General features: G+C 49.5%; 1 protein-coding gene and 1 pseudogene across 4 annotated transcripts; both read left to right on the forward strand.

The window, feature by feature from the left end:
• Positions 1–9,562: 9,562 nt before the first annotated feature.
• Positions 9,563–17,746, forward strand: TPM2 (tropomyosin 2). Of its 4 annotated transcripts, none has more exons than XM_066367709.1 (9): positions 9,563–9,872; positions 10,281–10,406; positions 13,705–13,838; positions 13,933–14,050; positions 14,147–14,217; positions 14,362–14,437; positions 14,909–14,971; positions 15,137–15,206; positions 17,594–17,746. In XM_066367709.1, exons 1-9 carry the CDS (start codon positions 9,759–9,761, stop codon positions 17,674–17,676), a joined length of 855 nt encoding a protein of 284 aa, XP_066223806.1. In that variant the 5' UTR covers positions 9,563–9,758; the 3' UTR covers positions 17,677–17,746. The 4 variants fall into 4 exon arrangements, with proteins under 4 accessions (XP_066223806.1, XP_066223803.1, XP_066223805.1 ...); XM_066367706.1 differs by lacking the exon at positions 14,362–14,437 and adding an exon at positions 14,681–14,756 and having other exon boundaries at positions 9,579–9,872; XM_066367708.1 differs by lacking the exon at positions 17,594–17,746 and adding an exon at positions 16,188–16,515 and having other exon boundaries at positions 9,581–9,872.
• LOC136396371 (U4 spliceosomal RNA) lies at positions 12,640–12,764 on the forward strand (annotated as a pseudogene).
• Positions 17,747–17,898: the final 152 nt, after the last annotated feature.

Genomic DNA, 17,898 nt, shown 5'->3' on the forward strand with positions numbered 1-17,898 from the left:
GTTCTCTGGCTTCCTGAGGAGATGGGAGATTCCCCCAGGGCAGTGGGGCAGACTGGGATTGAGTTCTGTCACCAGCTTGAGCTGACTCAGGAGTGGAGTGGGGCAGACTGTGGCAATCAGCCCTGGGAGGCCCCTTCCTCCGCTGTGCACCCAGATCCCTAAAGTCATTCAAGTCGGGAAGGTGTCCCTGAGAAGTCATATTCCTGTTGTTCCCCATTTCACTAGCCATCACCTATGCCTCAACAAGTGTCATTCTTCTACTGCAGGGACAGGGGCTGCCACTGCGCTTTGTGGTGGCTACCAGGGATAATCTGTTCATAACTGCTCAGAGTATGTGAACAAATCCAGTTCTTGCCAAATTCAAATTTTCAAAAGCAGCTTCGCTAAAAATAAAAACAAGTGAGCCTAAGATAATTCTGGCCACAGATTTGGTTGAGACATTTAACAAGCAAAAAATCTAACTGAGACTGCCTCTGGTAGGTTCTACTGTTGACTGAGTTGGGGCACTTCTAGTCCCTTGGAGGCCTTGTCCTACTGCGTAGAACCGCACTAGAACAGGACCTGAAAAAGCTTGACCCGAGTGTGAGACTTGGGGGCACAGCGCCCCTAGTGGCCATGCCTGTGCGGGTAGCCCTGTTCCAGCTGCCCTGCTAATCTGGAAGTTAAGTGCAGGGAGGTGGGTGGCATGTGCTTCCACTCCCTTTCACATTCACCCCCTCTCCCCACACTGCATGGATTATCTAGCAGACCCCTTAGGACTGCCACTATCTTCATTCATGATTCTTAAACCAACCCTGCTGACAAGTATGTTGTTTCCTTGCTTCTTCCCCCAAATAGAATACAAACCACCCATCTGCTGCTACTCGGGGCACTTTTCACCTTGAAGCCATGACATGTCCCACCACGTCAGAGTCAGTATAAAGTAAATGGAATTACTTTTATCCTCCCGAGGGCAGCCCATTAAGGAAGGTGCCAACTTCCTACCATTACTCCAGTCACCTGTGATTAATTCATTCAATATTTACTAAGCCATGCCCGTGTTAAGCACTGGAAAATAGAGATGTATTATCACCTCCCTGACGCAAAGGACTGGCAACTCCAATACACACTGCTGTGGCTCTAACCCCAGATTCAATATCCTAGCATCATGAGTTGAGGATCTTAGAGATCAAATCCCTTCTCCAACCTCCATAACAAGTGGAAGTCCAGACTGTTTGAACTCCAGCTATGAGCCCAGGACAGCTGTTCACTCTTGCTACCACTTCCCTGCCATGTCTCCACTTCCCCGGTCACATACCTCTCACTAGTGATGCCTCAGAGAGCCTTCTGGGAAGAGACTTGAATATCCAGGAAACCAGCAGTTCTGAATATGTGGTCTTCAGCCTTGGCCTGATCGTTCTGTTGGTTAGAGCATCGTTCTGAAGTGCGGAGGTTGCCAGTTCAATCCCCAGTCAGGGCACATACAGGAATAGATTGTTTCTGTCTCTCTCCCTTCTCTCTCTAAAATCAATTAAATATTAAAAGAATAACTTTAATTTAAAAAATAATTTTTTTAAATGTGGTCTTCAGGCTGAGGGGTTCCCAAGACCCTTTCAGGGGTCCATAAGGTCAAGATTATTTTCATAGTAATTAATAAGGCATTATTTTCCTTTTATCACAGTGTCAACATTGTACTGATGGTACAAAAACCTGGGTGGGTAAACTGCCTTAGTACAAATCAAGGCAGTGTACTAATAGTCACTGTATTCTCACCACCAAACACTCGCAATTTGAAAAAATGCCAGCCAGCTTCATTTAAGACTGTCCTTAAGGAAGCAGTAAAACCTTAATTAATTTTATTAAATCTTATTCCTGGAGTAACAGTTCTTCAATATTCTGTATGATGAACTGGGAAGCAAGCCCGGAGCACTTCTGCTGTACAGAGTATGACAGTGTCTGGAGGAAAGCACTTCGTTTTTGGAGTTGTGAGCTGAACCAGCTGCTTTTTTCACGGAACGCCACACTGACCTGAAAGAATGACTGGCAAACCATGGCTATCAGACTTGGGTAACAGGCAGACCTTTTCTCAAAAAAGAAAAAAGTGAGCCTGTCAATTCAGAGAAAAACCTGACAGTGTTTATTGCCACTGATACAACTGGAGCTTTCAAGTGAAAATTAGAATTTTGAAAACCTGTATCTGCCACCATGAACTTCACAACTTCCAAAAACTTAAAACAGACTTTCCTGTTAAAATCAATCCTGATATTAAAGAATGTGATTTTTAAAAAAATAATGTATACTGAAATGTATCAACATTTGGAATATCTGCATAGCTCAGTGAATCAATATTTTCCAAATGATTAATTCATGATGTTATAAAATTAGCCCTAGGTAATCCAACCAAAGTGCAATACAGACCAATGGATTTTAATATAAAATAGTAAAGAGCCCTGGCCGGTTGGCTCAGCGGTAGAGCGTCGGCCTAGCGTGCTGAGGACCCGGGTTCGATTCCCGGCCAGGGCACACAGGAGAAGTGCCCATTTGCTTCTCCACCCCTCCGCCGCGCCTTCCTCTCTGTCTCTCTCTTCCCCTCCCGCAGCCAAGGCTCCATTGGAGCAAAGATGGCCTGAGCGCTGGGGATGGCTCTGTGGCCTCTGCCTCAGGTGCTAGAGTGGCTCTGGTCGCAACATGGCGACGCCCAGGATGGGCAGAGCATCGCCCCATGGTGGGCGTGCCGGGTGGATCCGGTCGGGCGCATGCGGGAGTCTGTCTGACTGTCTCTCCCCGTTTCCAGCTTCAGAAAAATGCAAAAAAAAAAAAAAAAATATATATATATATATATATATATATATATATATATATATATATATATATATATATATATATAATAGTAAAGAAATGCCTGACCAGGTGGTGGTGCAGTGGATAGACCATCAGACTGGGATGCGGAGGACCCAGTTTTGAGACCCTGAGGTCGCCAGCTTGAGCACGGGCTCATCTGGTTTGAGCAAAGCTCACCAGGTTGGACCCAAGGTGGCTGGCTTGAGCCAGGGGTTACTCGGTCTGCTGAAGGCCCACGGTCAAGGCACATATGAGAAAGCAATCAATGAACAACTAAGGTGTTGCAACGAAAAACTGATGATTGATGCTTCTCATCTCTTTCTGTCCCTCTCTCTGACTCTGTAAAAAAAAAAAAAAAAAAGAACTGGGAGAAATAAATGTTTTAAAAAATAATAATAATAATAATAAATAGTGCCTGACCAGGCGGTGGCGCAGTGGATAGAGAGCCGGACTGGGATGCAGAAGGACCCAGGTTCGAGACCCTAAGGTGGCCAGCTTGAGCACGGGCTCATCTGGCTTGAGCAAAAAGCTCACCAGCTTGGACCCAAGGTCGCTGGCTTGAGCAAGGGGTTACTCGGTCTGCTGTAGCCCCACGGTCAAGGCACATATGAGAGGGCAATCAATGAGCAACTAAGGTGTCACAATGAAAATCTGATGAGCCTGACCTGTGGTGGTGCAGTGGATAAAGCATCAACCTGGAAACGCTGAGGTTGCCGGTTCAAAACCCTGGGCTTGCCTGGTCAAGGCACATATGGGAGTTGATGCTTCCTGCTCCTCCCCCCTTCTCTCTCTCTTTCTCTCTCTCCCCTCTCTATAATGAATAAATAAAAATCTTAAAAAAAAAAGAAAAGAAAAGAAAAGAAAATCTGATGATTGATGCTTCTCATCTCTCTCCGTTCCTGTCTATCCTTCTCTCTGACTCTCTCTCTGTACCTGTAAAATAAATAAATAAATAAATTTTAAAAATAGTAAAGAAAGGTCTCTGATATGGTTTCAGGTTCCACATTGCAACTAACCCTTAAGAAACTACCATTTGGAGGATTCCGGACAACGTCTGGTTCCTCTCGGGTCCTTCCGGCATTGTGGGAGTGAATTGATCCGGGCGTTGAAGAGTGCTCCAAGGTGGGAATTGCAGTCAGTGCCTCTGTTGCTGGTCAGTATATGTCTTGTGTTCTATTCTTTTATCACAAAAAAAGAAAAAAAGAGAAGAACTACTGCAGTGAATGAAGATTCCTTTGCATTTTAGCACTACTTTTCTACTATAGCTGGTTTTTGAATGAGGATGACAATGGAAGAGATGAAGAATGAAGCTGAGACCACTTCCTTGGTTTCTATGCCCCTCTATGCAGTCATGTATCCTGTGTTTAATGAGCTAGAACGAGTAAATCTGTCTGCAGCTCAGACACTGAGAGCAGCTTTAATTAAGGCTGAATAAGAAAATCCAGGACTCACACAAGACATCATTATGAAAATTTTAGAGAAAAAAGTGTAGAAGTTAACTTCACTGAGTCCCTTCTTCGAATGGCAGCTAATGATGTAGCAGAATATATGATTGAACGACCAGAGCCAGAATTCCAGGACCTGAACGAAAAGTCACGAGCACTTAAATTCTCAGTAAGATCCCAGATGAGATCAACGACAGAGTGAGGTTTCTGCAGACAATCAAGCTAGTGCAATAAAAGAGCTTCTTGATACAGTGAATAATGTCAAGAAATACCAGTACCAGCCTGGTGGTGCAGTGGATAGAGCATCGTACTGGGATGCGGAAGGACCCAGGTTCGAGACCTTGAGGTTGTCAGTGTGAGCACGGGCTCATCTGGTTTGAGCAAAAGCCCACCAACTTTAACCCAAGGTTGCTAGCTCCAGCAAGGGGCTACTTGATCTGCTGAAGGCCCCCGGTCAAGGCACATGTGAGAGGGCAGTCAATGAACAACTAAGGTGTTGCAATGCGCAACGAAAAACTAATGATTGATGGATGCTTCTCATCTCTCCGTTCCTGTCTGTCTGTCCCTATCTATCCCTCTCTCTGACTCTCTCTCTGACCCTGGGAAAAAAAAAAAAAAGAAATACCAGTACCAGAACCACAGGGCACTTGAACACCAAAAGAAAGAATTTGTAAAGTATTCCATAAGTTTCAGTGATACTCTGAAAACCTATTTCAAAGATGGCAAGGCAATAAATGTGTTCATAAGTGCCAATCGACTAATTCATCAAACCAACTTGATACTTCAGACCTTCAAAACTGTGGCCTTAAAGTTTATATGTTAAGAATTGTACTTCTCAGTGTCAGTACTGTACTGCCTTTATCTGTAAATTTTAAAGTTTGTGTAAATTGCTGGTCTCTCCTGAAGGGATCTAACCCAGGATGTTGAGTGGGATTATTGCCATCGCACACCATATTTTTGTAAAATGTAGCTTAATCATAATCTCACACTGAAGATTTTGCATCACTTTTGCTATTATCATTCTTTTTTTTTTTGCATTTTTCTGAAGCTGGAAACGGGGAAGCAGTCAGACAGACTCCCGCATGCGCCCGACCGGGATCCACCCGGCATGCCCACCAGGGGGCGATGCTCTGCCCATCCGGGGGTCGCTCTGCCACAACCAGAGCCACTCTAGCGCCTGGGGCAGAGGCCACGGAGACATCCCCAGCGCCCAGGCCATCTTTTGCTCCAATGGAGCCTCAGCTGCGGGAGGGGAAGAGAGAGGTGGAGAAGTAGATGGGCGCCTCTCCTGTGTGCCCTGGCCGGGGATCGAACCCGGGACTTCTGCACGCCAGGCCGACGCTCTACCACTGAGCCAACCGGCCAGGGCTATTATCATTCTTTTAAGAATTATAAGCCAAAAGAGTTTACGCCTTAATGTGTCATTACATAACATTCCTTAAAAGAATTGTAAATATTGGTGTTTGTTTCTGACATTTTAACTTGAAAGCTATATGCTGCAAGATAATGTATTTAACAATATTTGGTGGCAAATATTCAATAAATAGTTTACATCTGTTAAAAAAAAAAAAAAAAGCCTGACCAGGCGGTGGCGCAGTGAATAGAGCGTCGGACTGGGATGAGGAAGAACCCAGGTTCGAGACCCCGAGGTTGCCAGCTTGAGTGCGGGCTCATCTGGTTTGAGGAAAAGCCCACCAGCTTGAACCCAAGGTCGCTGGCTCCAGCAAGTGTTTACTCGGTCTGCTGAAGGCCTGTGGTCAAAGCACATGTGAGAGAGCAATCAATGAACAACTAAGGTGTTGCAACACGCAATGAAGAACTAATGATTGATGCTTCTCATCTCTCTCCGTCCCTGTCTATCCCTCTCTCTGACTCACTCTCTGTCTCTGTAAAAATAAAAATAAAAATAAAAATAAAAATAAAAAATAAAAAAAAGAAACTACCATTTGTTGCCTGACCGGTGGTGACCCAGTGGATAGAGCATCAACCTGGGACGCTGAGGTCCCAGGTTTGAAACACCGAGGTTTGAGCACAGGGTTGCTGGCCTGAGTGCAGGGTTGCCAGCTTGAATGGGGGATCTTTGACATAATCCCATAGTCATGTTCAAGCCTGGGGTCATTCATGATCCTATGGTCGCTGGCTTGAAGCCTGGGGTTACTGCTCAGCTTGAGCTCCTCTCCCTCCCCACCCTGGGTCAAGGCACATATGAAAAGCAATCAATGAACAACTAAAGTGACACAACTATGAGTTGATGCTTTTCATCTCTCCCCCACCCTTCTCTTATGCATACAAAAAAAGAAAAAAAGAAACTACTATTTGTCAAAAAGAATATGAACAATTACCTGAAAAGGCTATAAATATACCACTCTATTTTCCCACTGTTTCTGAGTGAGACCAGATTTTCTTCATATATAGTACTTCAAACAAACCAAATATAGCAACAGATAGAAAGCCAAGTAGACTCTGAGAACCCAGCTGTCCTCTGTTAAGCCAGATGTTAAGGACATTTGCAAAAATGTAAAATAACTGCCATCCTCACTATTTGGGGGAGGTCATTACAGTTATTTTTCATGAAAAACATATTAACATAATTGCATAGAAGTTTATTTCTATGAATTACTATTTTAACATTTTTCTCAGTTTCCATTTTAATATGGTAAGTATGGATAGATATAACCTACAACAAAACCTTTTTCGGTCTTCTTCAAACGACACTTTTTTTAAAAAAATTTTTTTTATAGGGACAGAGAGTCAGATAGAGGTATAGATAGGGACAGACAGACAGGAACGGAGAAGCATCAATCATCAGTTTTTTGTTGCGACACCTTAGTTGTTCATTGATTGCTTTCTCATATGTGCCTTGACTGCGGGCCTTCAGCAGATTGAGTAAATGACTCTTTTAATTTTTAAGAGTATAAGGGGTTCTGAGACCAAACATTTTGAGAACTGCCACACTAGACCACGAGTTCCTCACATAGTACTAGTATCTTTTCTTAGGGAGGGGGTTTGGAATCTGGTATATAAAAATCACCTGGCAAATGTTTATCAACTACCAACTCTATGCTTGGGCATTGGGGATTCAGAATTGAAAAAGATAGTCCCTGGCCTGGAGGACCCACAGATCAGGGGAGGAAACAGTTATTAAGAACAGCTGTAAGAGGGACTAGGATGAGAATGAAAGGAGCCTGAACCAAGAGCATGTACCTATTACGTGGAGGGGGAAAGCTTCACAGAAGCACAGACACTTGATCTGAGTTTTTAAAGCCACCAGGTTTCTGCCAAGGGAAGAATATTTTAGGGAAAGGGAACAGAATGCATAAAAGGTAGGAGCTTTAAGAAAAGTACAGCTACTTCCAGTGCCTATAGTAGCTCAATATGAACACAGCATAAAGTACAAGTCTGCATTGGTGTGAAGTTGGGAATGAAAGATGAGACTAGAAACGTAGGCAGGGGCCAAAACAAAGAGCCTTCTATACCATATTAAGAAATGTGGACTTTTATCCTTAGGGGAGGGAGTAGGGAGGGGGTTTGGAGAATTTTAGGATCCTATTCGCTCCATCGTTTAAAAGATCTTTGGTAGCAATGTAGAGGATTGGTTGAATAAATAAGTTGGGGAAGCAGGAGTAGACCACCACAGATTCCGGCTGGAGGTAAAAGTAACTGCCCAAGGAAACCCCAGAGACGCTGAAGAGGAACCTCATTTGTAGAAAGTAGAGTCTAAGGATTAAGTGAATGTGGGAAGTGAGGAACAAGGGAGCATTTGATCAAGACAAGGATCTCCTCTCCTCCCCTCCACAGTGTTAGGGGTCAAGCACTGGCTGCAGGTAGTTGGAGGTGTCTTTCAGGAGTTTGGGGAAAGCAGAGAGATGGGTTGGAGTTAACAGCATGAGGTCAGGCTTGTTCCACGAGTAGCAACAGGCAGCTAAGCAGCCCTAAATACATTTGCGTGCCTCCTCCCCCAACCCCGGGCCGGGGCCCACGGTTCCCACGATTCTCACCCCCCACCAACACAGAACAGGCCTCTCACACACACACCACCACCCCCACAGCCCCTGGGGAAAGGCGCTCCTTCAGGCTTCTGCCTGGTCTCCCTAACCCCCTCCTCCGAGGCGGTTCTCCACTTCCTCTCCCCCACCCAATCCCGGGGATAAACGAAAACAGCCCCGCACCAGCGCTTCAGACTGCCCGACCCTAGGACTTAGTTTGGGGTACAGTTTCCTGCGGTCTGGATTGGAGAGGGTCATCACTACCCCGGCTCCCGACGCTCGGCTGCTCACTCTCTCCCCTCGCCCCTAGCCTTCCCCGCCCCAGACCAGCTCCGCCTCCCCACGGGGAAACATCCCAAAAAAGGGCAAAAAAGAAATTTCGGCGTAAAGTTGGCCTGCCAGCGAAGAAAGGAAAGTCCGTCGGGAGAAAGGGAGAAGGGAGGCCGCGCGGGGCAACAAGGGAGAGGGGAAAGCGGGAAAGAGGTAGGGGGTACAGGAGCGGCGGTCGGACTGCTCGAGCAGGAGGGGAGGGGAGGGACGCGTCCCGGGTGGGGGTGAGGGCGGGCGGCGCGTGTGTCCTGCCCGCCAGTAGCCGCGTGGAAAATATGCGGGGCACGTGGGGGCGGGGCAGACTGGGCGCAGAGTTGGGTTCCCGGCCGCCGGGCGACTGGAGAGGAGGGGCCCTGGCTCCAGGGGCTGGGGCTGGAAGGGGAAGCGAGGGGAGGAGAGGTCAAGCCCGCCCTCAGGGGCAGCAGCCCCGACCGCGCTCTGCACTGAGACCAGGGCTTTGGGTTCCCCTCCTGCCTCAGTTTCCCCAGCCCCTGGTGAGGCTGTCCGTTATCACTACCACATCGGTAACGCAAATCCAGAGTCTGGGACTTCAGGTAAACTGAGGCACTCGAACCACCTCGGAGCCCCGCCTCCCAAGAGACATTTAATCTGGGGGGATTTACAGGAAACTTCTAAATTAAGGGCAGCGGCTGCTGCAGCTAAGGGGGGGCACGCCGGTCCCTGCGCCCAGGCAGCTGCCGTGAGCTCACGCCCCAAAATAGCCCCAGGGGCCCCAGCCGCAGCTGCCGCTGGGCCAGGCTGTCACTCAAAGGAAGCGTGGAGCCCCTCAGCCTGAGGGTCCCCTCCCCAACTCTCCTCACTGTTAGGGTTTCGTAGCCGATTGTCCCGGGCTACCTTCCCTTCCGACGGCCAGAGGGAGGGTGGGTAAGAGAGGGGCGGGGCCCCAAAGAGGCGGTCCCGAGGGGGTGGGCGCAGGGGGCGACCGCGCCCCCCGACCCCGCCGAGCTTCTGCCCCTACAAGGTTTGGGCCGCGGTGGGGGAGGGTCCCAGTCCCCGGCTCCGCCCGGTCCCTCCCTGCCTTTTAGGCACTGGCGCGGCTGAAACATCCCAGTCCCGCTTGGTCCTCTTCAACTGCCACCCGTGCGCCCAGTCTGCGCAGCCGACCCATTTCTCCTGGTCCGCACCGCCGCCGACCGGCCCGTCCCTCTTCGCAGCCATGGACGCCATCAAGAAGAAGATGCAGATGCTAAAGCTGGACAAGGAGAATGCCATCGACCGCGCTGAGCAGGCCGAGGCCGACAAGAAGCAAGCTGAAGACCGCTGCAAGCAGGTGGGGGCCCAGGGCCTAATGCAACCTCCTGCCCCACACCCCCTAACCAGGGTGGGGTAAGGGTAGGTCCTGCCCTGTGTCCCCCTGTCCAGTGTGAGGGTTGGGCCTTCACAGTACCCCAGAGACCTAGCCAGAGCCACACTTCATCGCAGCCTCTATAGCCTGGGAAGCCACAGTCCCCCATTCCGTGCCTACCCTTGTAGAGCAATGTTGGGCCCTGCTTCTTGGGGCTGGAAACACTCTGTACCCCCACCAGTTCCCTCCAACACCCCTGGCTGCACTAACCCTCCTCTGCCATCCATACTCTTCCTCCCTGATAGCCTTTAAATATCCCTTAGTACCCACCTCTCACACACCCCTGCCTCCTCCCTGATTTGGGCCTGGCTGACTGAGGATTCTCTCTCCCAGCTGGAGGAGGAACAGCAGGCCCTCCAGAAGAAGCTGAAAGGGACGGAGGATGAGGTGGAAAAATATACGGAATCAGTAAAGGATGCCCAGGAGAAACTAGAGCTGGCTGAGAAGAAGGCCACCGATGTGAGTGTGGACCTGGGGGATGGTGGGAGAGTTATCACACTGGGAGGGGTCCTGGACATGGGGGTGAAGGGAAAAGAGGAGCTAGATATCCCAGTACCAGGACAGAAATGTTTTCCTCTCAGGCACCCAGGCCAGGGCAAGCTTGCACAAATAATCTGAGGTAGTGGGTAAATCAAAACCACCTACCACTTCCTCCAGAAAACGTAGCCTTGTAATTCCATTTGGCTCCAGCTCTTTGAATGTACAGTGATCAAACAGTGAGTCATCGTGGGGGTGAGTGGTACAAGACTTAACCAACCGCCTCAATTAATTCTCCAGCTGAAAATGGAGAGGAGACTAGGGTTATGTTTGTGGGGTGTGGGTGTAGGTGTTGTTAGGCAAGAGGAGTGGAATCTGAAAATGGGCCCTGACTTGAGTTACACTCCTGGGGGGGCATTAGAAATTCCCTGGCCTTGACCTCTGGCTCCAGTGGCCCTGCTGTGCACTGGGGCCCCAGCTCAGGTTCTAACAGCCCCTCATTTACCCTCATTAAGCTGTCAGCCTCGAGACCATGCCAGGCCACAGGGCAAAGGGACAGGGCCACAAATGCCAGGGCAGCCACTTTGGCAGGTCCTGTTCACTCAGATTTCTCTGTCCACCCACACCCTCTAACCTGACTTCTCTACCTCCTGTCATTCTCAATCCCCACCTTGAGGTAGGAAAATGGTCATATGACATTGGACATAAGTTATACCATTCTCTGACTCAGTTTCCCCATTTTCCTTGTCCTCAGGATTGTTTTAACTTTATGATGAGCCTACTGTTGTGTTGGGTGGATGGGGGGGATTAGCATAAGCACTGTCTAAACAAGAGATTAGAAAGGGCATTACTGTTTATGTTGACCATTATCCATGTTCCCCAATTCCCTCCCCCCGTTCCCACTCTGGGCTGGTTACTCTGACCTCCAGCCTTTGGCTTTGGTTCTCCACCAGCCCTGGCACTTGGGAGGGAACTGACCTGCAGCTGCTAGCAAAGACAACCCTGGGCATCTGACACTCTATAAATAACCAAGGCCCAGTGCAGCTGGAGGCAGGACTGGAAACCCAAGGAGCTGGGTGAGAGCTGGAGGGGAGGAGGGTGGACAGGGACAGAGCCAGGGAAGCAGGGCATCAGTGCCAGGAGTAGAAAGGAAACTGCCCAAACTTATTTTGTGACCTTGAACACAGCACTTAACTTACAGTTCCTTCCTCCATTTCTCCCTTCTCTCCTGCTCCCTATTTGTCCAATGGGGACAGTAGTGCCTGTCTGTGGTTAGAAAGCAGCATCTGTAACCAGGAAGAGCTTGAAAAGCAGAAAATGGTAAATGTCAGTTTTGTCATGAGAACCCCAAGACTTTCCAGTTATTTGTCACCCCACTCTCATGAAGTTTTCCTTTCATAGAGTCTCATCTCTGTCTAGAGAAGACCCCCCCCCCGCAATGTCCCCGTGTCATTTTCCCCAACCCCCAATGCTGTCCCCAGAGTCCTTCCACATTGAGTCATCTGGCCCTGTGCTCATGATGGGCTCTTGTCACTATAGGTGGCCTTCAGCACCTGGAGGACAAGCTACTACTTTCTATATATGGTTTCCCTACCCTACAGTACACCCAGGACACCTGCTTTCTACCCCCTCTGCCAACCATCTCTTCCCTCTCACTCACTTCTTCCCCTACACTGATCCTTTCTCCTCTCCAACCTTAAATCTCAGGATCTCTATGTCTTTGTCTCAATCAAATGTTAGGATAACCTAACATTTATGGAGTGTAGATTCTGCAGACAATGTGCTCAAGTGCTTTTTGCATATTGTTTTATTTCTCAAAATCATCTGAATCACTTGGGTTCTTTAAAAAAAAAAAAAAGGTTCTCTAAGTTCCTGCCCTGGAGATCTCAGTTCAGTGGATCTAGCAAGGAGCGGAGAACCTGTTTAGTTATATAAGCCTCCTAGATGGTCCTGTTGATTAATAGAGTATTAGAAGTACAGCACTGTTTTAAAACAGTCTACAAAGAAGGAACTGCTATTGTCAACTCGGATTTAAAAAAGAGGAAACTGAGCTTTAGAGAGACTAAATAAGTCGCCCAAGGTCACACAACTGTTGAGTGGCTGAGCCATGGCTCAAAGACAACAATCTGACTCAGAGCTGATGCTCTTAACACCACATTGAAGGACAGACAGACAGGAAGGGAGAGAGATGAGAAACATCAATTCTTCGTTGCGAAGCTTTGCGCAGTGGGAGTATCGTAGCCAATGAGGTTTATCCGAGGCGCGATTATTGCTAATTGAAATCTTTTCCCAATTCTTCCTTGCAGCTCCTTAGTTATTCATTGATTGCTTTCTCATATGTGCCTTGACCAGGACTACAGCAGACAGAGTGACTCCTTGCTCAAGCCAGTGACTTTGGGCTCAAGCTGATGAGTCTTGCTCAAGCCAGATGAGCCCACACTCAAGCTAGCGACCTCAGGGTCTCGAACGTGGGTCCTCGACGTCCCAGTCCGAGGCTCTACCCACTGTACCACTGCCTGGTCAGGCTTCCTCTGTTCTTTTTTTCTCAAAGTATCATCAGTTTCCGTGGAAGGTCTCCAAAATCTCCATGGTTTTGCCTCTGTATTTTAGGATCAGTGTCTGAGTGTCCGTCACTCACACTGCCCTTGTACAGCCCCCAGTTGCCTCTTCGCCTTGTCAGGGAACCCCTTGATACAGCCATGGATGTTCCATGCAGGTCTGGCTTGCCTCCAGAGCCCCTCGCTGGGAGTCTGCCTGGCAACTGGTGACATGACTTGAGCTTGATTCTGTGATTGGGTATTTTTAACAGCATTGCGGTCTGGATTGACCTAATTCTTTCCCACCTGGGCCCGGCTCTTCTGTGGAGTCAGGGCTGCCTCAGACTTGGTCCCAGTGCTTGGAGTGTTCTTTGAGGGGACAGAGAGACCTGCATGCAGATAACCATTTGGAGCCTAACGATGCACAGTGCCTGAATTGGCCCTGTAGCAGGGAAGTGGAGCATGTGGAGGAATGCATATTTGGGGCTGGAGCATAGTCTGGGCAGAAGACAGGGTAAAAAAATAGGTTGAGATTTGGAAGACAGGAAACCTAGGTTCTTTCTTTTTTTGGGGGGAGGGGCTCGATCAGAAGGACTTGGGCCCCCCAGGAGCAGTGCTGGGGAGTGGGTCTTCTGTAGGAAGCCTAGGTTCTTTCTAATAACAATCTTACCATCCTCTGGAGCTTTGCTGATCCTCATCCAAGGTAGACAAAGGCTTTCTGATCTCTAACCTTTGACCCACAGGCAGAGGCAGATGTGGCCTCCCTGAACCGCCGCATTCAGCTGGTAGAGGAGGAGCTGGACCGGGCACAGGAGCGCCTGGCTACAGCCCTGCAAAAGCTGGAGGAGGCTGAGAAGGCAGCTGATGAGAGTGAGAGGTGGGCAAGGGGTCCTCAGAGGTTGAACCAGGGAGGGGGGGTCTGTCTCTGCTGGTTCTGACCTCACCCTCCCACCTGTCTCCCTGCCTCTCAGAGGAATGAAGGTCATTGAAAACCGAGCCATGAAGGATGAGGAAAAGATGGAGCTGCAGGAGATGCAGCTGAAGGAGGCCAAGCACATCGCCGAGGATTCAGACCGCAAATATGAGGAGGTGACAGCCCTGCTCTGCTTCCTACTCTCTCCCAAACCCCAAATACCCTGTCATTCACCATGGATCTATCCCTTCCCTCTCCCCCCCTCCCCCTAGGTGGCCAGGAAGCTGGTGATCCTGGAAGGAGAGCTGGAGCGCTCAGAAGAGAGAGCTGAGGTGGCTGAGAGGTAAGGGTACCCTGGGGTGGCCAGTGAAAATTAGCCTGAGCCCATGGCTATGGGCACGCTGCACAGTGGGGAGGCAGTTTCTCAGACTTGGAGCCATAGGGACTGGTCCTGTCCTCTGCTCTGACCCCCACCTGCTGCCCCCAGCCGAGCCAGGCAGCTGGAGGAGGAGCTCCGAACCATGGACCAGGCCCTCAAGTCCCTGATGGCCTCAGAGGAGGAGGTAGTGACCTCTCTGAACCTTTCTGGGCAATGATGCCTTCTTTCATATCACCTTCCTTTCATCTCAGGCTGCTGTCTCTCATCTGCTGGGAGTCGGGAAGGGCCTGGGGCTTCCAAACTCTGCCTGCTGTCACTCTCACAACTTAGCTCTTCTCTTCTCTCCTCCGCCCCTCCCCCACTGTGCCATCTCCACTGTCTCCCCCACTGTGCCTTCACACCTCTCCCTGCCACACACCCCCTGCAGTAAATGTGGGGACCTAGAGGAAGAGCTGAAAATTGTTACCAACAACTTGAAATCCCTGGAAGCCCAAGCGGACAAGGTAGAGGGGGGTAGAGGGGCAGTGAGGACGGGCTCCTGCAGGGGAGGGAGGCGCTGGGCCCAGGCAGGGTGGGGCTTGGTGTTCCATGGGGCTCAGAGGAATGAAACATTCTTGGAGGCAGTCTACTAATGGCATGTATGTGTCCCTAAAAGTATTCCACCAAAGAAGATAAATATGAAGAAGAGATCAAACTGCTGGAGGAGAAGCTAAAGGAGGTGAGAGTCCTTCCACTCCCACCCTCCCCTCGGGCCCCCCAGTGCCCACCAGAGACTGCCTGTGGCGGGGAATTTGGAGACGGGGATGGAAGAGAAGGTTGACTTAAGTGAGTGTCTGGGAGGGCCTCATTTTTTGTCATTTCCACATCTTGCCTTTACTCCCAGGCTGAGACCCGAGCAGAGTTTGCTGAAAGGTCTGTGGCAAAGTTGGAGAAAACCATCGATGACCTGGAAGGTAAAAGGGATCTCCCCTGTACCCCCAAACTGCACTCCCCGTGATTGTCAGGCTGTTCCTTATCTTTGCATCCCATTATATTTGCCACTGATAAATTAGGTTTGGACCACCTAGGACTCCAGAAACTGGGGGTCAGCGTCTACCGTTTACGTCCTTGTAACCGGCTGCAACTCCAGTGTTCTCAAACTTAAGAGCACTTGAGACTCCCCCAGAGGTTTTCAAATGGGTCCTACTCTGAAATGATTGCTGACTTTGGGCTGGAAAATCTGTATCTCTAATACGCTCTCTGGTAAAGCTGCTGCTGCTGACGGGTTCTCAGACCACACTTTGAGTAGCACTGATTTAGACAATTCTGTCTCCAAGAGCAACAGAGGAGAGCTATATCACAGACTTCTCTATCTTTATTACATAGAGAGCTATTTGGTTTAAAATCTAGGTTTTTCAAGACATTAATAGAAAGTGTCCTTTTAAAATTAGATTTGGTGAAAACAATCACCCAGATATTTGCTAGTCTACAGTCGTTTCTCACTGTCACCAACATTGGGCCTAAAACTGTTTTTCCATTTTACTGTACAGTAATCCTTCACTTTCATAATTCCAATTTCTCATGCTTTTGGCCTTCTCAGGCAAGCCTCAATTTTATCTCCAACTTTATAGGAATTTAGACCCTTCTGGCTAAGTACCCTCCCCTTGAAGTAAGCACTCCTGCTTATCCAAAGCACTGTGTCCCCAGGTCCCCAGAGGAGGCAGGAAGTCCTGGGAGAAGAACCAATTTAGGCTACAGAGAAGGACAAAAGAAATAGGGATATGGGGGGGGGGGGGCCCTGACAACGGTCTAGCCTGCTGTCTGGCCTGTCTCTCTCATTCATCTTTGTCCACCTGTCTCTGATTCTTGTTCTCTTTCCAATATCCTCTCCTTCCTTTCCTCTTTCCCTCTACTCCCTCTCCCCACACTCCCACCCATCCCTGGACCCCCTCCAGACGAAGTCTATGCGCAGAAAATGAAGTACAAGGCCATCAGCGAGGAGTTGGACAACGCACTCAATGACATCACCTCTCTCTGAGCCCTTCACCAGTCTGGCCCCTTGGCCACTTCTCTCCTGTCCTTTCCGTTCTCTCTCTGAGGAGCGGTCAGGCCGAGGGAGCAAACGTTGCCGACATTGCACAGCCAGGCTGGGCGCAGCCTAGAACACCCGTCACGCATGCTGCGCACTCTGGCACTTGCTTCTTCCCTCCCTCCATCCACTGCCCCCTCCACCTACCAGCCTCTACCTCTTTCTGCTGCTTAATAAACTCAACTTGGTCTCCATGCTGTTTTTCTGCCCTCCAGAGAGCACTTCTTTCACCCCTACAAGAACACTAGTCCACTGCTAAGAACTTGGCTCTTATAGACACCCCCAATCTTGTGACATCCCCCCAGCTGCTCACTCACAAAACTCTGGTCCACACTGAAACCCTCTCTGCATGGGCACTGCCAGTCTGTCACTCTGTCACTGTTGCATGCGGGCATGTCTGACCCCAACAGTCACCATGAGCACTCTGGTGCCTCTGCAGACCCAGGCTTGTCACTGACCTCGGAGCATCAGCTGGGGTTCCAGGATCTCAAGGAATGACCAAGAGGGAAATAGGGTGGTTCAGGGGAGGGTCCAGAGGTTGTGAAAGGTCTGAGATGAAGTTTGGAAAAACCTTGGATGCCAGCAACGTGGGGGTTTTACTGCAGGTCTGTTTTCTGCCTCAAGTCTGTCTGTCTAGCTCTCCTTTTCCTGGCTCAGTCTTTGTTCTTCCTTCTGTTTCCAATTCTCTTAAACCTTCTAAAGATACGGGGTAAATTAATTTATGACTCAGGCCTTCCCATCCCACCTCCATGACCTCAAAGCTTTGAGTGAGGCATCCATGTCTGTCCTGGTCAATCCATCCATTTGCCCCTACCATAGGCTCCTCAGATCCCTGAATGCTTGTGTCGTCATGTACCCATGTCTGTCCTGGTCAATCCATCCATTTGCCCCTACCACAGGCTCCTCAGATCCCTGAATGCTTGTGTCGTCATGTACCCATGTCTGTCCTGGTCAATCCATCCATTTGCCCCTACCACAGGCTCCTCAGATCCCTGAATGCTTGTGTCGTCATGTACCCATGTCTGTCCTGGTCAATCCATCCATTTGCCCCTACCACAGGCTCCTCAGATCCCTGAATGCTTGTGTCGTCATGTACCCATGTCTGTCCTGGTCAAGCCATCCATTTGCCCCTACCACAGGCTCCTCAGATCCCTGAGTGCTTGTGTCGTCGCGTGCCTCCAACCCACTGTGTCTGTCAAATCGCCTGTCCGTGCCTCCCCACGTCTCCCCTCGTGTCCTCTCCCCCTCCTTATGTGCTGCTTCCTCTCACAGAGACCTTGGCCAGTGCCAAGGAGGAGAACGTGGAGATTCACCAGACCCTTGACCAGACCCTGCTGGAACTCAACAACCTGTGAAGGTTGGCCCTGCCTCCGGCCAGGCTACAGTTGCCGCCCAAACCCAATAAATTCAATGTTACTGACATCACACGGCTCTTTAAGCCTTTCTTTGGTGTTGGCAATGGTGGTGGTAGTTGTCCAAAGTGGAGAAGGCTGAGAGCAGGGCCTGGTTCCCTGCTTTTTGATGGTAGCCCCGGGTGGGGGCACTGCACTCATTTAGGAGGGTTTGTGAACAGGCTG

Source organism: Saccopteryx leptura, chromosome 2 (assembly GCF_036850995.1).
Source record: "Saccopteryx leptura isolate mSacLep1 chromosome 2, mSacLep1_pri_phased_curated, whole genome shotgun sequence".
In the NCBI taxonomy this organism is placed as follows: Eukaryota; Metazoa; Chordata; class Mammalia; order Chiroptera; family Emballonuridae; genus Saccopteryx; species Saccopteryx leptura.